This window comes from Stegostoma tigrinum, chromosome 22 (genome assembly GCF_030684315.1).
Source record: "Stegostoma tigrinum isolate sSteTig4 chromosome 22, sSteTig4.hap1, whole genome shotgun sequence".
NCBI lineage: Eukaryota > Metazoa > Chordata > Chondrichthyes > Orectolobiformes > Stegostomatidae > Stegostoma > Stegostoma tigrinum.
Window position 1 is genome coordinate 53,014,663 of NC_081375.1, and position 21,734 is coordinate 53,036,396.

General features: G+C 42.0%; 1 protein-coding gene across 1 annotated transcript in view; it reads right to left on the reverse strand.

The window, feature by feature from the left end:
• The window catches only part of srp68 (signal recognition particle 68), a 52,066-nt gene that overhangs the window by 19,479 nt on the left and 10,853 nt on the right, over positions 1-21,734 (reverse strand). The window contains exons 5-9 of the mRNA XM_048554841.2: positions 21,223-21,305; positions 18,952-19,061; positions 16,883-16,953; positions 15,861-16,001; positions 2,618-2,716 (exon numbers count right to left, since the gene is read on the reverse strand). Of these exons, the coding sequence (XP_048410798.2) occupies positions 2,618-2,716; positions 15,861-16,001; positions 16,883-16,953; positions 18,952-19,061; positions 21,223-21,305 (504 nt within the window). The remainder of the gene's footprint in view (positions 1-2,617; positions 2,717-15,860; positions 16,002-16,882; positions 16,954-18,951; positions 19,062-21,222; positions 21,306-21,734) is intronic.

Below are 21,734 nucleotides of genomic sequence, written 5' to 3' on the forward strand. Positions count from 1 at the left end.
CAATCCCTCTATTAATAAAAGCTAAAACACTGTATGCCTTCTTAACAGCCCTGTCAACCTGGATGGCAACTTTCAGGGATCTGTGTACATGGACACCGAGATCTCTCTGCTCATCTACACTACTAAGAATCTTACCATTAGCCCTGTACTTTGCCTTCCGGATACTCCTACCAAAGTGCATCACCTCACACTTGTCTGCATTAAACTCCATTTGCCACCTCTCAGCCCAGCTCTGCAGCTTATCTATGTCTCTCTGCAACCTACAGCATCATTCGTCACTATCCGCAACTCCACCGACCTTAGTGTCGTCTGCAAATTTACTAACCCATCCTTCTACACCCTCATCCAGGTCATTTATAAAAATGACAAACGGCAGTGGACCCAACACCGACCCTTGCGGTACACCACTAGTAACTGGTCTCCAGGATGAACATTTCCCATCAACTACCACCCTCTGTCTTCTTTCAGCAAGCCAATTTCCGATCCAAACTGCTATATCTCCCACAATTCCATTCCTCCGCATTTTGTACAATAACCTATTGTGGGGAACTTTATTTTATATGTTTCAATTAAGTCACCTCTCAACCTTCTTCTCTCTAACGAAAACAGCCTCAAGTCCCTCAGCCTTTCCTCGTAAGACCTTCCCTCCATACCAGGCAACATCCTAGTGAATCTCCTCTGCACCCTTTCCAAAGCTTCCACATCCTTCTTATAAAGCGGTGACCAGAACTGTACGCAATGAGGTTCTGTTTTCTCTGGCGCTTCGTTTCTCAAACCGGCTATGCAGAACTTCTTTCCGATTACTACCTAGGTCAGTGGTGCCTAAAAGGACCATGATAATTGGATCTTCCCCTTTTCCACTGCAAGCTCATCTGCAGTTCAGAGCAGATATCCTGAACACTGCCACTGGGAAGATAGTGCAGCCCCCTCATGCTTGTTTTTGCAGTGAACAGTGTCAATCCACCAACAATGCTGTTTCCCACTACCACCACATTCCTATTGGACCCCCATGCCTTAACGGCTTCCTGCAGCATGATCATTTCACTCCCCCATTCCACAGCCCACTGCTCTCACCTAAACAAGCTAACAGAACATCAGTCCTGTCGAACAATTGCAGAAGTTAACCCTCCTGCACTCTTGGTCTCCTTACCTGCTCATTTGCAGTTGCACCTTCCCGCCCCTGACCACATCAGAACACCCTATCCTAAGAGGTGTGACTACCTCCTGGTAAAAAGAATCCAGGTAACTTGCCCTCTCCCTAAAGAATCAAATTCTCCAGAGTTCAGCATTCAACTCAATCTGACTAGGAGTTGCTGGAACTTCAAACACTTACTGTAGATCTGGTTGCCTTGAGCCACATAATACAGACTTGACACATTGCATGCACTATCATTCTTAATGAGTTTCATATTATTGGTGTTATATTATTCACATTTTTTTTGTGCATTATGTTAATTTTACCAGCCATGTGCATGATATGTTGTAACTTGAGTGTAGAATAGGCTTCAACCAATTAGCAGATCTTCTCTCCTGATAAATAACCATGTGGTGAGGTCTAACGTTAAGTTTGACTTTCCTGCCTTCAAAGGCTCCCCTTCCATTACCAAACAACGAATTTACAAACTTTCTGGGATGTCACACTTGCTGTTTTCAAAAAGAACTGACTGCAAGCCACACCTCTCAGACTGACAATAAAAAAATGTCTAAGTTGATGCAAAATAACAAAGTGTGAAGCTGGATGAACACAGCAGGCCAAGCAGCATCTCAGGAGCACAAAAGCTGACGTTTCGGGCCGAGACCCAGTGGCCCAATAAGTTCACACCGAACCTCAGAACATCCCACCCAGACCCATTCCCCCTATAACCCACCAAAGCTACACACCCTGAACGATGTGGGCAATTTAGCATGGTCAATCCACCTAACCGGCACATCTCTGGACCATGGGAGGAAACCGGAGCACCCAGAGGAAACCCAAGCAGACATGGGGAGAATGTGCAGTCAGACACTCAAGAATGGAATCGAACCTGGGTCCCTGGTGCTGTGAGGCAACAGTGCTAACCACTGAGCCACCCCACAATTTGGCAAAGACATCTTGGTTTTGAAATGGGTGCAGCACAGATTCACTAGAAGACTAATTCAGCTTAGTGGGTTTAATTATGAGAGTAAGATACTTAAAGATGGCTTTCCTTGAATGTCAGTAACTGAGAGGTGATCTGATTGTGGCATTCATGATGATTAAAGGATTTCAGACTTCAGACACAAAGAAACTATTTCCACTAATGAGGGGGCAATCTAACTTAAAGCTGAGCAAAGTTTCAGGAGAAGAATTAGGAGGCACAGTTTCAAACAAGGATTAACAGAAATGTGAACACTCCCCCGGTGGGTTTTCTGAGTTTTCAAGACAGAGGTTGATCAAATTTTGTCAGGTAAGGGTGTAAAGTGAAATGGAGTCAAGGTGCAGCTGAACTCCCAATCAGCTATGATCTAGCTGAATACAAGAGTGAGCCTGAAGAGCTGAATGGCCTCACCAGGTGAAAACCATACAAACACCAGGTATTATATCAGCAACAATAGAGGTGTGGTCAACATTTGCTCCCACATTTTAACATTCGCTTACCGGATCAACTCTCAGCTCCTCACGAACTGCCTGGATGGCATCACGGCACTCACTCAACAGACTCTCATACAGTCGCTCCTTGGCCTCAGCAGTTGTAGTCTGCAAAACACACCACCAAACAGTCAGAACACAAATTACAGCTGCCTTCAGGGAACAGTATACCAAAACACACAGCTGGAACTTATTTCATACCTAGTAGGGTGCTCATTTGTTGTAACCTTTAGAATAACAGGTGCATGATAGATACGGTATGAAAGTGGCCCTAGGTTGAACAGTCTGCTGGTACTCATCACCCACTGTTGTGCGTGGTGGGTGGGTGGGTGGTTGGGGGTAGCAGGGAGAAGAAACGCCAGCCAGCAAGGTAGAAATAAGTCACAAAGACAAGAGAAGAGGAGATAAAGTTCAAAAAGAAAGACCCTAGCACATGGTCATTCCCTTTTCCTTTAAGTTACCACTTTCTCAATTAGCCTTTGACTGCCATCTTTAGAAAAATTACCAAATCTATATTTAGCAACAGTTTGTGGTAGACACTTCCACATTCCAATCATCCCTTTCATTTTCTTTTGCCCACTATCTCAACAACTGGTGAAAACAATTCATCACAACTTAGATTTTTTTGCAGCAAGATTCCAGCCTCAATGCATCACAAAATACCATCCCAACAAGATCAGCATCAAACAAAAGTGCTTCAGTTCAACTCATCATTCTCCAAAAATATAAATGCCTGGCCCCATTTAGCAGTCTCTACAACATGCTGGAGTCCTGGCTTCAGTAACTCCTCTGACAGCTTATTCCAGATGGTGATCACAATCTTATTCAAGGAAACATTTGCACAGTCTTCAACGCTCGCTCCTTTTTGTACAAATGAGCTCTTGGGATGTTTATGGGTTAACTTGGCATTGTTGCCCATCCCAAGCAGAAGGCAGAGATAACAAGGTGTAGAGCTGGATGAACACAGCAGGCCAAGCAGCATCAGAGGAGCAGGAAGGCTGATGTTTTGGGCCTGGGCCCTTCTTCAAAAAAGTTTATCTGAAGGAGGGTCTAGATCCAAAACATCAGCTTTCCTGCTCCTCTGATGCTGCTTGGCCTGCTGTGTTCATCCAGGTCCACACCTTGTTATCTCAGATTCTCCAGCATCTGCAGTTCCTACTATGTCTCCCAAGCAGAAGGCAGTTGGGAGGGATGTTGAGCAAATTAATCTAAATACTGAGGTGGTATTGAAGATTTTGGTGTACTTAAAAGTCAGAAAGTCCCCAGGTCCAGATGAGTAATATTCAAGACTGTTGCGGGATATGAGGGAGGAAATTACAGGGGTCTGATCCAAAGTTTTAAAATGTCTGAGTACAGGGGAGGTGTAAGTGCTGTGGTTCCACTTTGCAAGAAGGGTGGGAGAGTTACAACAGAGAACCACAGACCTCATTTGGAGAGCTGCTGGAGAAAACAGTGAAAGAAAAAATTAATCTCCATTGAGAGGGGTAAGGTTTGATCAGGGATAGTCAGCATAGATTTGTCAGAGGGAGGTCATGTCTAACAAATTTGGTGGAATTTTTTGGGGTGGTGACCAAGTGTTTAGATGAGGGTAGGAAAGTTAATGTAATTTAAATGGATTTCAGCAAGTTCTTTGACAATCTTCCAAATAGGAAACTTATTGATAAGTAAAAGCTCATGGGATCCAGGTAAACTTGGCAAGATGAATCCAAAGTTGGTTGAGTGTTAGGAGACAGAGGGTGACAATACGAGTCTGTTTGTGTGACTGAAGCCTGGTGTGAAGTCACGTACCACAGGGATTTATGCTGGATCCCTTATAGTTTGTGATGTTCATGAATGATGTAGGTGAGAATGTGGAACGTTGATAAATAATTTTGCAGGTAGCAAAGGCTGGTTGTGCTGTCGACATTGATGAGGAGAGTGCTAAGTTACAGAAGATATAAACAGATGGTCGGATCAGTGGCTGAAGGAATTTAATTCTGATAAATGTGAGGTGAGGAAGAGGGGTCATGAGAAAATGCTGGCAGGTAAGATTAGGGAGAATCCCAAAGTATTCTGCAAGAACTTCAAGAGAAGAGGATAACCAGGGAAACAGTAGGGCATTCTATTTTGGGAAGTGGAAACAAGGTAAGGGAGTACACAATGAATAGCAAGACACTAATAAGCTCAAAGGGACAGAGGGGTCTTGGGGCGCTTGTCCACAAATCCCTGAAAGTGGTCAGATAGGTTAACACGTTAGTTAATGCAGCATAGAGGATCTTGCCTTTATCAGTCATGCATAGACTATAATAGTAAGGTCTTCATTTTGGAACTGTCCACAACTTTGGACAGGCCATAGCTGGTAGACTGTGTGCAGCTCTGTTCACTGCACTTCGGCAAGGGTGTGACTGTACTGGAGGGGATGCAGAGGAGATTCACCAGGACGGAACGTTTCACCTATGAAGAGAGGCTAGATAAGCTTGGATTAGTTTCTTTGGAGTAGAGGTTGAGGGGGGGAGCCTGACAGAAGCATATAAGAATATGAGCGGCATGGACAGGATGAATAGAAAGCAACTGTTCCCCTTAGGTGAAGGGTCAATAACAAGGTGGCATAAACTTAATGTGAAACACAGGAGCTTTAGACAAGGTTTGAGGAAAGATTTTTTCCACCCAGATGGTATCTGAAATGCACTGCCTGGGAGGGTAGTTACGGAGGAAATCCTCACAATCTTTAAAAAGCACTTGAATGAGCATTTGAAATATCATAACATTCGAGATGTAGGCCTAGATTGGGAAAGTGGGACTAGTGTGCATAGATGATTTTTGGCAATAAACTTGACAGGCCGAGTGTTTTCTTCTAATGATTCTACGCTTCTAAAAATTCTTCAGTTCTTCAAATACAAGTGATTGCCAACATGGAATGTCAACATTTCAAACACTAGACAATAAAGCACTATCTCCATGAGAATACATGTACCACTCATTTAACATTTCTAATAAATGCAGCCACTAAATTGTTGTATACAAGGAAAATTGAGTTAGTCAAGGGCTTTTGTAATGTTGGCTATATAGTTCAGTAGGTTTGTAAGCAACCAAGTGCCCAGCCCAAAGAAGGTGTTTGTACCTGAATGTTGAATAGCCTGTTGTACTGGTTAGCAGTATACCTGAAAGGTATTGGCTACTGGACTTCCACACGGGATCTGTCAGCAAGAGGTGCTTATCAACATAAACAAAAACCCTCCCCTCACTTCAGTAAATATTGATCAAAAGTATAAAAGGGTGGCAGTAAGCAATTTGGGTCTGTAGTCTGGAAGGCAATTCTAAGTCGGACTGCGGACTTACATAGATAAATTAAAGAAATAATGAAGAACGTGCAGGCTCATGAGGAGCTGATGGAATGCAGCACTCTGAACTGCTCAGATGAACAGTGGTAACAGAAGACACAACGTGCCATGAAAGGTCTTCTCCTGTGCTGCAATCATTGAGATACTGTGGAAACCCAGTGAATGGGCATGTCTGACTTTTATTAAATAGTTTGAAATTGCCAAAAGGAAATCTGGATGATACAACATGGCAGCACTGGTGGGATGGAGAAGGAACTTTCAAAATCAGAAATCAGCTGAAACTCAGGAAAATATTTTGGGCTGTATGCAGCATCACCTGGAAGGGAGGAGCCAGCTGGGCCTGTCAGAATCACTGCTGGATGTTACTTGGAAGCATAGGTAAAGTTGCTTCCGCAAAGTGCTGGGGATATTTCCTAGTTTGGGTGTCAATGCTCATTTCTCAACCAACACCTCCAAATAAAAACATCACTGATTATGTCTCACACTGGTGCCTGTGGGGATTCAACAGAAAGATCAGTTGGCACATTTGCCTACAATAGAAATGACTGCAACTTAAAACCAGCAATAAATCACTTTGGGGCAATCGGGATAAGAAACACTATCATAAATGCAAATTCCTTCCTGCACAAAGTCAATTTTCTAATTTATAGTGGAGACATGGCGAATCCATTAGCAATACTGCTGAATCCTGTGAAAGTAAAATGAACAGGAAGACCGAGATAAGAAAAAACTCTGGCTACAGAAACATAGGTAAAGTTTCAGGTTGATGACTTTTGTCATAACTTAACCACTATCAAAAGGGCCATAGCAAGGGTAACCCTGTGACAGACAGCATTAATGATGCCCACTTCGTGAGAAACTGGTGTTCCAACTTTATGAACTCCAGTGATTCTAAACACCACAGACATTGCGTTTTCAACCAACTCGATACGCTCCAAATTCAGAAAAACCAGGAAAATTCTGGCATGACTAGTTACTGCCCTATCAGTCTACTCTCAATCAATTTGGGTTCTACCAAGACCACTAGGCTTTCGACCTGTTTGATTCCAGGGGTGAGATGAGAGTGACTGTTCTTAACATTAAGGCAGCATTTAAGAATAAAAGAAATAGGAGCATAAGTAAGCCATTCAGCCCTTTGACCCTGCCCTGCCATTCTATAACATCATGGCTCATCTGCACCAGTTCTCATAGCCCTCAACTTCAGCAGCAGAGCCAGGGACTCCTGGTTATGATTGCGGTATGTCCGGGGCAGGGTCTTCTCATTATCAGCAAGGCAGATGAAAGATTTTTTTAAAGCCACCTCCAATGCAAATACACCCTTTCATAAACAGAGTGGCCAAACACAGTGCTCCAGATGCAGCCTCACCAACAGCTAGTTCAGTTGTAACAAGATCTCCCCATTTTTAAACTCCAATCTCCTCATAATAATGGTGAAAATTCCATCTGTCTTTTTAAAATTACTTGCTAGATCTGTATGTTGATGCTTTTGGTGTACAGAAACACTCAGAACTGTGGGCATTGCATTTTTTTTGAGCTTCTCTCCATTTAAATAGTAGTCTGCCTTTCGATTCTTCCTACCAAAGTGCAGGACTTTACACTTTCTTAGATAAAACTCCATCTGAAAATTTTTGCCCAGTCACTATGTTGATCCCTTGCAGATTGCTTATATCTGGATCCTCATCCTGCTCTTGTAATCTCAGCAACTTTAGATAAATTACACTGTCCCCTCTTCCATGTAATTGGTATAAACTGTAAATAACTGAATGCCGTAGGATATTTCTTGAGGCATTCCACTAGTTACTTCCTTCTAACCTCTCAAAGATCCATTAATCCCAAAGCTGTGTCTTAACCAATCCTCATTACCCTCAATAATGTGAGCGCCCCTATTTTGTGCAATAATCTTTTATGTGGCACCTTTGTAATGACTTCTGGACATCCAAATGCATCAACTGGTTCTCCTTCAACTGCTTGTCGTACCCTCAAATAACAGGCAAATTTGTCAAACAATTTCCCTTTCATAAAACTATGTTGATTTTGTTTGATTGCATCAAGCTTTCCTAAGTGTCCGGCAATTTTTTCCTCAGATTAGCAGTTTCCCAACAGATACGACCAAGCATGACATCAAACAGCACTGTCGATGGGAAATCAGGATAAACACTCTCCACTGGTTGCAATCATACCTGCACAAAGGAAGAGTCATTATTAGTCCATTTCAGTCCAACTGCTGCTAGGGTTCCTCAGGAAGTATGCTCAGGCCAACCATCTTCGGCTACTGCAATGTCAGAAGTGAGAATCTCCCTCTGACTTCCAATGCCATTCAAATCATCAAATCTTCCACTGTCATCACTCTGGGGAATTATGATTGACCAGAAACTGAACATGGCCAGCCATAGAAATACCGTGGTTAAAACAGCAGATAAAAGGGTAGGAGGAGTCCTGCAGCGAGTAACTCACCTTCTGAATCCCCTAAACATGTCAGTTATCTACAATGCACAAGTCAGGAGCGTGATGGAATATCCTTCATTTGCCTTGGTGAGCGCAGCTCCAACAACTCGGGGAGTTCAACACTAATAGAAGACAAATTGAATCGCAACCTGCCCACTATCTGAAAACATTCACTTCCCTTCACCATCAATGCACAGAGGCATTGGTGTGTACCACGCACAAATTACATAGCAGTAAGTGACCAAAGCTCTTCTCACAAAAGCTTTCAAACATGTGACCTCTGACAGCTTGAAGTAAAGCGGCAGCTGATGCACGGAAAGACCAAGATCTACCAGCTTCCTTCTGAGCCACACACCTCCATGACTTGGAGCTACACCACTGTGCCTTTTCTGTCACTGGGTTAAAACCCTGGAATGGCCTCCATAATAGCAACATGGTGGATCTACAGCACAGAGACTGCAGGGATTTATGGAGACAGCTCACTATCATCTTCTCAAGGGCAATCAAGGATGAACAATAAATAATGGCCCAGCCAACAAAACCAAAATCCGGTCAAACAATTATAAAAGTATAATGCTTATTAAAATAGGCTTAAAAGAGGAATAAAAAGGCTGGATAAGGCACGAATGTCACAACAGCAACTTCTAGTAATGCTCAGCACTTTTAATGACATCTCCAGCATCTCTGGCTGAAAAATGTTCCAACAACCTCCCTTGCAATTTCTGTTTTCTAAAATTTATTTTCTATAAAGCACACCATGTCTCAATATAGACCATTTAATATAGTAAAAACACCAAGAGATAACTTCTCAAGCATGGTATTAAGATATTATGAGGCGCCACGTAGATCTGTATTACTTGGTTTTGATCAAGACTGGATTATTCACTCTTTCTCTTTGGGAATCTACACTAATCGTTGTTCATACATCAGGATAAAACTTGCAATAATATTGTGCCTTTCACAACAGCAGTACAAATTGCTTGACTGCCAATTAAAAATTTCCGAAGTAAGGTTGTTATTGCAAAATACCCAATGCAGCAACCAATTTGCATACAGCAAGCTCTCACATGCAACAACATGATAATGAGGCAATAACTTGCTTTTGTGTTGTTGTTTAAGGGGAAACATACTGGTCAAGACACCAGAGATAGGTCCCTCTTCTTCTGGCCTGCCTCTGCCTCTGCCACACAGACAGAACGTCTGATTGTACAAAACTCACTCAGTGCACAAGCCCCAATTTTTGTGGAGCGGGACTTGAACACAAAACCGGCCAACTGGACCACTTTCATAGATTATTTCAGAAGGAAACAATACAGAAGAGAGATAGGAGAAGGACTAGGCTCTGGGGCACAAATGCTTCAACAGGCAACATATGTAGTGTAACCAGGGGATACGTATCCCACAAGTGTGCCAACCCAGCAATCCACAAAAATCAAAACATTACCTTCTATGTAAAACAACACGAGAGGAGGTTGAAATAAATATTTTTCTCTGTTTTCAAAGTACAATTGGGGGCAAACCCCTAGGATGAACAATCTACCATTGAGTCCCAAGCCACCATTTTACCAACTGCTAAAAAACTTGAGCTCAACCCCAACCGACATTACAATGGCTAATATACTCAAGGAGTGCTGCATCAATAGAGGTGTCGCCTTACAGATGGGTATCAAATTGAGGTCAAGTCTTCCCCTTCAGGTGTATGACAAATATTCCACAGCACTGTTTTCAGGACAGGGGAGACTGCTCTGAATCCTGGCCCACATTTATTCATCAATTCCAAAGGCAGATTAACTGGTCATTTATTGGTATTGTTTTCAGATCCTGATATGCTCAGATTTGAGACTGTATTTCTTCAATTTCACACGTGGCTGTGTTTTAAAAGCACTTGAAATGTTTTGAGATGTCTCAAAGAGTGGAAGTACGAGTTTTCTCCTTTTTTGTGAATGCAGTGCGCGTATTCACAGGCCAGTAATCCATTATAGAAAAGGCAAAGTTTAAGGTTTTATCTTTGCTTCCAGAGTTTGCGCTATTCGGAGTGGTCAACCTTACAGCAAGTGTACGGACAAAGAACACCATTAGTTTGCTCAGGGCCACAGCAGCATTCTCATGTTCAATGCAATAACTGAACTTTGACACCGTTCAATTTGATTAGAATGTGTAATCTGACTGGGGCTTCCAAAGTACGTGTCACAATTAGTGTAGCAAAAGGTGTCACACAAATACACCACACCCTCATGCGAATGACAGGATTGCAATGAATCCTCCCAAGAAAGCACAGGAACCTAGAAACTTACAAACAAATATGGGAACTGTCAATGTAAACAAACAGTGTTGGCTGTTTTCAACAGATCCTGCTGTTACTATCAGGAACTGCCAATTATTTAATGAGTCTGGTAATGAAGATCCATGATACTCACCTACAGGTAAGTTGCATTTCTATATTAACAAAGACTCGTCTGTCTCGAGAACTACGTAGAAGATTTTGGAATCTGACAAGTTAATTAAGGAAAAGATTGCAACCTTTCACAACTTCAAGAAGTCTCAAAGTACAAAGTTGAAGAAATCATTTTTGAAGTTTAGTCATCGGTGTGGTGTGGTGTAATAAAAGCTGCAGCCAATTTGAACACAGTAATTTTCCCATAAACAGCAGCATGATAATGACCAGGCACTATGTTCATGTGATGCTCTTTGTGGGATAAATACTGGTGACGAGGGTTAAAAGATTTGGGGGAAAGAGGGAGAGAAGAGAGAGCATGCGAGGATGTGTTTGAGGTGTAGCAAGTGCGAGGTAGTAACATGCCCCAAGTGTCCAATGTGCTGAAAGCTGCCACTGGATAAACTGTCCTTCAATGCTCTCTTTCCTATGAGGAAGGTGTTAAATTCCACTCAAACACATTTTCATCATCGCTCAACCTGTATTGATGGCACAACAGCACTGGTAAAGTCATATTAAGGCAAACCTCTGCTATAAAGGGTGGCATCAACAGGTACAACAACTTGCTTTTGTTGCGGGCACAGTTCAAGTTGAAAGACCTTCGGAAAGAATGGAGATGTATTTAGAAGCACCCTTCACATCATTAAGACACTCAAAAGTACTTCATAGACAACTACCTTTGAAATACAGTCACACGTTAGTTTGGGAGGAAACAGTCAGATCAGAGATAGTGGGAACTGCAGATGCTGGAGAGTCTGAGATACAGTGTGAAGCTGGATGAACACAGCAGGCCAAGCAGCATCAGAGGAGCAGGAAAGCTAGACGTTTCAGGTCAGGACCCTTCCTCAGAAAAGAGTCAGAACTGCCTTGTTTACACGAAACCAGATAACTCCATCAAACAAAATATTCAGTGGCACGGAATGAAGTTAAGGTGGCAGACGTGAGAAAACAATAACAAATGGGTCAAATTTCATTATTGTTGGTTTATTAAATGACAATCACAGGTTTTTCCTCACTCCCTATATTTAGTTACTGGAGTTGCCTCCAACTTTGCCAAATAGTTCAGGACAGGTATTTGTAGACATACACCTCAACCTCCCTTATTAGGCAAAGTAAAGTTGATCTTCTGGGTGGGATGCTCCGAGGTTTGGCGTGGACTTGCTGGGCTGAAGGGCCTGCTTCCACACTGTAGGCATTCTAAGGATTCTTACAAGGCTGCAAGTGAGAGTTACCACTTGTGACAGGAAGTTCAATCATGTAGAAGGTAAAAGGCATACTCTAAACAGAGTATCATCTTTTAAATCTGAACCAACATTCCTTTGTCCTCACCACATTTTAGTGTCTTGTTAAGCAGGTAAACTGCATAGCCAGGTAATGTAGTCATACCTACTCCTCCTGGGCTGGAGGGCAGTTTCCCCCCTTGCCTGTTTGAAATAAGCTAGAAACCAGTTTCACTTCAACAATGGTATTGCAAGGAATTTTCAACCTGAATTTCAGCATTGATAACACATCCAAACTGCTGACGAAACATGCTCACTACCATGGCTACATAGTTGGGCTTATAAGCCATGCCTAATCATCCTTTCATGGCACATCCTTGCTCCTTAGTTCTGTGGATTTTAGTCTATGGGCATAACTGGCAAAACAACTATAATCGCCCAGCTCCAGAAGCCTTAAAAAAAAATCACATCATCCTGCCTTGGAAAGATGTCACTGCTCCTTCAGTGTGTCTGAGTCAAAATCCTGGAACTCGGAGCATGACGGCATTATACAAGTCTACCTACAGGACATGAAATGTAGCAATTCAGGTAAAACTAAATGCACCACAGTCCCAGAGGACTAGAGGGATGTTCTGTCATTGGAAAGACATTACTGGTGGTGAGTTTAACCTGAGGGCTACAACTCAGGTGAGGGATGAGGTTACGAAAGCAGGACATGCACGCTGACATCAGCTAGTACAGGAACTGAATCCGCACTGGTCGGGTCACTCTGCATTGCGAACCAGCCATCCAGCCAACTGAGCTGGCTGACCCACAGTAGTTCAAGAGGCAGCTCACCATCACCCCTCAAGGACAAGTAGTAGACAACAATAAATGCTGGCTAGGCCAGTGACACCCAATCCTGTGAATTACTGAAACAAAGCCAATGATCCTTCTACAACAACCTCTACTGCTGAAAGTGCTCTGCTAGTGCTGTTATGGGCCTAGGGGAATGTAATCACATGAATAATGAGGCAGACCTAGGCCAGTAAGAAAGCTTTTTCCAAATTGAGTTCTACACTAAATATATTTTCCTACTCCTTCTCCTCTGAAACTTGCTGGATTAAAACAAGAACACTGTTCCATGTTTTTTTAAACTTATTTCAGCCATTACTCACTACTGCTACCTTGTTTGTCATGGCCCAATACTTGTCCCATTTCCACTTCAATTCACAGGCTTTAAAAATTCCAAACTGAACAATATTGATCGCTCTTCTTTCTTAAACCGTGCACTTTAGTCTTCCAGTATAGAATGGTGTGTTAAAGGATCAACAGCACCTTCTACTGACAGGAATCTATATTGTGATTCCCACGACTATAAAATAATTATTCGTGACTTCAAAGGGTCTACCAATGCAGAAAGAAAACCTCAACACAACAAAGTCATTTGAAAGCTCAACAGGTCTGGCAGCATCAGTTGAGGAAGGGTTACTTGACCTGAAACATTAACCTGATTGCTCTTCACAGATACTGCTAAACCTGCTGAGCTTTTCCAGCAACTTCTGTTTTTGTTCCCGATTTAAAGTATCTGCAGTTCCTTCAGTTTAATAAAATAATCACATTTACATAGAATTTTTTTACAATTACAGAGGAATAGAGTCACACAACACAGAAACAGGCCGTTCAGCCCATCTGATCCACACAGACCAGTTTTCCCAAACTGAACTAGTCCCATTTGCCTGCATTTGGCCCATGTCCCTCTCAACCTTTCCTATCCATGTGCCTATTCAAAGGTTTTTTTTTTAAGTGTTGTAATTGCATTCTTCTTCACCATTTCCTCTGGCAGCTCATCCCATATATGAACCACCAGGTGTGAAAACATTGCCCCCTCAGGTCCCTTTTAAAATCTTTCCCCTCTCGCTTTAAATCTATGCCCTGTAGTTTTCAACTTCCCTACTCTTGGGGAAAAGGCCTCGGCTATCCACCTCATCTATGCCTCTCGTGATTTTGTAAGCCATTATAAGGTTATCCCTCAGCTTCCCATGCTGAAGCGAAAAACATCCCAGCCTATCCAGCCTCTCCTTATAAAAACAACCTTCCATTCTTGGTAACATCCCTGTGAATCTTTTTTGCAATCTTTCCAGTTTAATTACATCCTTCCTATAGAAGGGAAACCAGAATTGTATGCAACACTCCAAATGTGATCTCATCGATGTCTTATACAGCTGTAACATGACGTCGTAACTCTTGTACTCAGTGCTCTAACTGATGAGGGCAAATGTGTCAAACACCTTATTCAACACCCTGTCTACTTGTGGCGCCACTTTCAAGAAATTATGTATTTGCAACCCTAGGTGTCTCTGTTCAACAACACTCCTCAGGGCCCTACCATTAACTGTGGTCAGTTGTACCCTAGCTTATCTTACGAAAGCACAACAGCTCACATTTATCTGAATTAAGCTCTGTCATTTCTCGGCCCACTGGCCCAGTCGATCACGATCCCGTTTGTTTTTAGATAAACTTCTTCACTGTCCACTATAGCATCAAGTTTAGTGTCATCTACATTTTCATCCAATTAGTTTGTAAGTGATGGGCAACAGTGGACCCAACACCGATCTTTGCAGCACAGCGCCGGTCACATGCCTCCAGTCTGAACAACAACTCCCACCACCGCAATTAAATTTACAACTTCTTGGTATTTTGGTACAGAAGACAAAGGAAGCACGATGAATGGAAAATAAAAACAATAGCATGTTTCACTAAAGAGGAGGATCTAGTGTCCAATCTATCCCCTATCTATCACACAAACAACATAAAACAGGACAACAAGACATGGGACACAACAAAACAAAGAACAGCAGATGCTGGACATCAGGAACCATATAAAAATAGCTAGAAAAACCCAGCAAGTCTGACAGCAACTGTGAGAGAAAACAGAGTTCACATTTTGGGGGAAGTCTTCATGACCTTAAGTCAAAGGGTTAGGAGTAGGTCATTCAGCCCATTGGATCTAGTCTCCATTCAATACCTGATCAGAAAATCTCAGCTCCACTTTCCTGCCCTTTCTCTACAAGCCTTGATTCCATTCCTGATTAAAAAGCTGCCGATCACTGCTTTGAATACACTTAATGATGCAGCCTCTTGATCCCAGTGGTAAAGAATTCCACAGATTCACTATCCTTAGGAAAAATTCCTTGCCTGTCTTAAATATACAACCTCTTACTGAGATTACGTCCTTTGGTCCCAGGCTCCCCATAAGGGGAAGCAACCTCTTCACATCTACTCTATCAAGCCACCTAAGAATTTCACATATTTCAATAAGATCTTCTCTTATTTTTCTAAAATTACATGAGTACAGGCTAAAGCTAGTTCAATCTCTCCAATGAGACAGTGCCTCTGTACTTGGCATCAGCCCAGTGAACCTTCTCTGGACTGCCTCCAGTGCCAGCATATCTTTTCTTAGATACAGGGAACCAAAACTGTTCACAGCATTCCAGCTGTGGTCTAACTGCATAGTTTTAGCCAGACCTTCTCATTTTTATTCACAAAAGAACATTTTTGGATTAAATGATGCTGACTGAGGAATAAATACTAATGATTTTCCATAAGAGGAAAATCCACCATTGCCACCAATCTAAAGAAAAGCAATGTGACATTTTCTTTCTACCCATGATGGCAGGCACTGACAAAATAAAGTGTTCCTGGGAGAACAGAAGCAAACAAAAACACAGAGGTTTGGTTAACAGAAGCATGGCATAGCGTATCAACTGCAAATTCAATTCTTTCTTCAAATCCACCCTACAGCTTCTGTTTGAGCATCTTTACAAACACTTTCCTCCAGTATAAAGCCGTACCTGTGCAATCGCAGCCTCGTTGTCTGCCAGTCCAAGGAGGAAGATCCGCACTTTATCGATTTTCACTGGGATGACCCGGCCCCTCCACTTCACTTCACTCATAGTGGCAGCATGCTTTGCTCTTGTCTGTGTTAGCAGAGACTTTCAAAAATGCATACAAATTAATGTCAGAATGAATCAAGGCTCAGAACAATATTCTTAATATCACTTGATCTCAACAACTTTTTTGCATGCATGAAACAGTGAGTCACCGTGAAAGTTGCTCCAGGATGAGTTAACTTGGATGTAGTGAGACAAGTGGGCTTGGTGCTGTAAACACCTATTGTTTTAACGATTGGTGACTAAGCACCAGAGCAAGCCATGGATGTTTACAGCACAAAGCCTACTTGGCTCATTATATTCAAACTAACCCATCAGTAAAACCAGGGATATAACAGCATTATCTCAGGTGGAGCTCCAGCAGGGAAAGTAACGTGATTAATCACCTAATATGAGTTAATGAGCCAACTGTTTACCTGTGAATGTGGATGATAAAATTTTTGCACACTATCAAAAACAACGGCTCAAAATTAGTGATACTGGGCTGCCAGATTGTTGAGAGTGAAAGATACGGTTTCAGTCAATGATGTCAAGCACAAGAGAGGTTCTCACTGGCAGCAAAAGTCCTGATTAGAGTTGTGGGTTTCTTAATTCAAGTTTACAGTGGCAGCCCAAGGTTCTCATTGTTGACCACAGTATCGTGCTGCAAGTTTAGCTTCTCTGCTGGACTACCCCAGCAGCATATGATAATCCAATACGCTCACAATTCTATATATCTAAAACTTTAGCCGCATTTTGAAACTGCAGGAAGAGTTCTGGTTTAAGCGATTGCACATTCCCTTCTCTCTCTCAACCCAAACAATTTGCAAAAGAAAGAAACCGAACTATGAACTCTGGAGGCAATCAATCAGAAAAGGCAGGAATTATAACCAATGAAATTTACCCCAGTCCATTACAAAGTGATTATAAATAGTACTCCTTACATCCAGCAACCCTCCAGTCTCTCCCGATTTCATTCGCATCTGAATCAGTTCTTTCATTGCAGACTGGTCACCTGTCAACAGAGAAACATTTTCTCCATTAATATGGGCTTCACACTTTAACACTCACTGCTATTCTCAGATAGGCTGTATTGTAAGACAGTTGGTGCATCCTGCAGTAATACTTCAATTCCTGATTGCTCCACACAGATCCTAGTTTCAGGGTGCAAAAAGTAAGTTTTAAAGGACATTAAACCACCGAATCCTGCACTGAGGGAAAAGGGTGGCAAAAAGGAGGGAATGATGGAGCAAGAAGGCTGGCATATGGGAGGGTTAGGAGAAGCAGTGAGCAAGGGGATCAAAGACAGATGTACCAAAGAAGCTCACCGAGCTGCCACTGTGCAGCTGCTGCATCTTGAATAGCAAAATACTGTGGTAGCTGAAAGGGTGAATTCAAGAGCAGTTATGGCACCATGTAAACAGAGACAGTAGAACACTCACTGCCAGTACAGTTCAAAAAGCCAAATACAGTATATGCTGGAAATCAGAAATAAAATGTAAAATGTAAAATGTTGGAAATACTGGTCAATGATCTGAAACTTTAATTCTGTTTCTCTCTCCGCAAATGCTGCCTGACCCAAGAAATGCCAGCAGAGCGTACTCTTAGCTTGCACTGTCTCATAACTCAATTCATCTATACTTCTAGTACTTGAGATTTTACTCTTTCAATGACTGAATTTATTTTGAAGTCACCAACAACTGGCATTAAGGGCCACATGGCTAGCGACAGTATCATTTTATATGTGAGGGTATAGGATTTGTACCAGATAAAGGAAGCAGTTTGCATGGAGGTCTCTCTCAGGACATCACAAGTCATTTCAAATCCATTGAATCAGTTTGGAAGTGTGGTCACGGTAATTAAATAAAAACAAGAGTTCTAGAGAAACTCAGAAGGACTGACAGCATCCATGGAGAGAAACCCCTAATATTTTGAGTCCAATTAACCTTATGGAAGGTTAATGTTTCAAACCTGATGTGGCTCTTCAGAACTGGTTTACCTTTCCATACACGTTAGCTGTCTTGCTGCGTTTCTCAAGCATTTTCTATTTACATCTCAAATTTCCAACAACTGCAGGATTTCCCTTTTATCTATTTTGTTTACATCGGTTGAAGTGTAGATACTGGGCAGGGCACTGTGAAGAAATGCCAAAGGGGTCCAAACATTTAATACAAAAGCCTACTAAGGTAAAACACAAAACCATTCCTTCATATGGTCCTTGTCCAAACCCAGTTTGTGAAGCTGGAAGAAACAAGTCTCAACATCATAATATGACAGAGACAAAGTGCTTTCAAGGTCATTGCCTGGAGTGGGGGCTGCATCCCTGCTTTATAAAGAGCTTCTGTCGATGATGTTACGCTGTGAGACAGCTAATGATATTTCTCTTCACCTTAGATCAGTTCAGTTGTGAGAACCTGAAAGCCTCAAGTAACAAGCGCAATGCTACTGCTGAACCCCCTTGAACTGCTGCGGAATTCTCCCTGCTCCTTGATGAAATAATAGGCATCAAGGGGAGTACTTCCCACTTCAGACTATGGGACATATTTAACCATAACAAAGTAGATTGTTGCACTTTGGGCATGTTTGATACCACAAACTTGAAACAGAAAAATGTTTACATCTGACCGTCAGCTCAGAAACCAAGACATGGGGGTAGCGTCTGAGAGAGACTAGGAGCGAGTGAGAGAAAGGAAATTGTGAGAAGTTTCTTTGCTAACCACTCCACCAAACATGAAAAAATCATAAATTTATGACAGGGACAGCAAGAGGAAAAATTATTGATCAGGAGTTGCATAGCACCACTTCTGAAGAATGTCCACTTGCACAAGTTATTAAAGACCACTATGGAGATCCATGGAGCTCCTATCTAAGCACAAGAGCTTCAAAAAAGGCATAGAGATTGGTGTATCAACACATGCCTAAAGGAAGTCTAGGAATAGGTCAGCTTGTTAAGTTGAAACCTTCTGACGTCACTGGGACTTTGGATTTATCCCACAAGTGTTCATGATCTTACCTATATTATAATCGCAGTAACGTATGTTGGGTGAGATCTCTTCCACACGCTGATGGTATAGTACTGCCTGTTCATCTGTAAATGCGCTAGCTAACTTTTCATAGATTGTCCTGTCAAACACAAAGGAAAGTTAGGGTCAAAACTTCCAAACTCCATTTAGCTTGGCACTGAAGAAGTGCTGCACGCAGACATGCAAGAACTTAACTGGTCCTGCTTAATGATGGATATAACAGACTGTCACCATTACGCAACTTTTGACACTGCTTATTGCTTTTCACCAACAATCTGCATCAATACAGTGCTCTAAGATGGTAAAACTCTGCAGGATGCTCCAGTTGGGTAGTCAGACAAAAAAAAACTGATACTGGGAGACCAGACTAAAGAGAAAAAGTAAAAACTGTCTTTTGTAAAGTGACTTGTTTCACAAACAACGGGAAGGTAGACTTGAACGTAAACTTTTAAATACGAGGGAGATAAAGGGACACAGAGATTAGAGAGAGAATACCAGAGCTTGGGGCCAAGATGGCTGAAGGCATAACAAGCAATGGTGGGGTGAGGCAAATGGGACGTATTGCTTATGTACATACATTGCCTGAGAAAGATTTTATTCCAGTTGAATGCAATGGTTTTAATGATTTATTTTGCACGTTCAAATTGAAAAAAAAAGTCAGCACGATGTGAAAACTCTGATCAAAAAGGTCTGTGGACAATGAAATGGTACTGCATGGTTACACTGTACCAGTTTTTATTCTCACCATTATATAGAATACCATAGCTGTGAATAAACAACTGGCAGCACTGGCCACAGATCTGCTGGACGACCAAGTTTTCAGCTTTGGTAGCTCAAGGAGTAGATTTGTCAGCTATCCTTACTTCCAGAACAAAAAAAACTGTTTCATGTTAAACTGTCTATAGTAAACAGATTAAATCAAGGACATATCAATCTGTAGATGTTAGCATATTAATCCGCAGATGTTAGCAGTACCTGCTGCCAGTAGATAGACTGGAAAAAAAACAGGTAATTATCCCTTCTACTGAAACTTCTAAAAAGGTGATTCAAATGCACACCTACCCCCTTCCTCAGTGTTTTACTGGAATGCACCGTCTGAGTGTGGGGTGGGGTACGTTACGGTAAACCAAGGTTTTCAAAGGGAACTGAATTATTAACAGTAAAAAAAATTACAGAGCTATGGTGAAAAGGCAGGGGACTGGTTTTGCTGAATTGCTCCTTCAAAGGGTCGGCATTGATACAATATGCTGGATGATCTCTATTCATGCTACAACCGTTTACTATTCTAACATCATTCACGAGAAATCCTGTCCCACCCACCTCCATACTTCAGATTAATGCCAACTTTGAAATGAAGAAGCATTGAAGCGATTGCTACCAAAGACAACAGACCTTGGTCTAGGCATTGAGTGTGTTTTTTCAAGTTGTTTAGAATACACAACGCCTACATTATTCAGGGAAATACCTTCAACAGCCATGGAATGACTTGGTTACCATCCAGGCTTGGACTACTGACTACTAAGGAACAAACATCTCAAGTGAAGTTCTGAACACTTTTCCAAAATTTCCACAAGTTCCCTGTCTCTCCCAACATCTTTATAACGTGCATCACCACTAACCAGGTTAATCAATAATGTAGCTGGAATGGGGCATGGGTTTGACTTCTGCAATGTGATGTCAGTTGATAAGCCACTCAATGTTCCCCACAATATGAGGCTCAAGTCAGAACGGTACTATTATAACAACCCAAGAAGGTTAACACCATTCAATTGGTACATCTGCAAGTGACGTGCACCTAGTCTTGCTGTCACTGCAACACACTGGCTGTAATATGACTGACTGACTCACTAAGCTGACTTTAACAACACTTCTCTACCCTGCAATATTTATAAATGAGAATAAAAACAGCAATAACATGAAAATCCATTTTTTTGAAATTACAGACAAATCCACTGGGACAGTTATGTTTTCATTGAATAACCAGTTTAACCCTGTTGTGGATTGTCATCAACATAAAAGCTGAAGAGCTACCAGGCGGTATTTCATCATCACCATCTCTGGAAACTAGAGATGGCAAGAAATGCAGAATGTCAACAGTGGCCACATTCCCAGAACCAATTAAAAAAACCTCTAACTCAGAACCAATAGAAGCAAAACCATGGCATGTTATTGACAGGGAAATGGAAGGCATAGAAGAGAGTCACACATTGAGATGATGAACACAAAGGAGTGCTGCTATAAAGATGAAAAAAATCACTCACTTGCATTTATGCAGAGCCTGCATAGCACCTTTCCAATCCTGTAGCTCGAAACTCAGCATGCCCTTAAGATAGGCAGTGTATGCCTGAAATAAATGCAAAGCAGTCAGCACAGGAAGCATCCGCTATGATGCAGCATCAAGCAACAGAGCAATATGAGACTTTAGTCCATCAAATCAAGTAACAAAACAGAGATCACAGGCAAAGTGTTAACAGCAGCTTCACACTGCTGGGTGGTGAACATGAAGGTGCACAATACACAGAATCAACAGCAGACAGACATGGTGACACCACTGAATCTGCGTGCTGATTCCATGCAGGCTTTGGTCTCTTCTGACCAGGCACTGATGTCTCTCCAGGACCTCTCACTCATGTCTGCAATAAGTCACCCCCCTGTCACATCATGGGACAGACATACCTATCATAGAACCCCCACAGTGTAGAAACAGGCCATTTAGCCCAAGAAGACCACACAGACCTTCTGAATAGGATCCCACCCAGATCCATCTCACAAT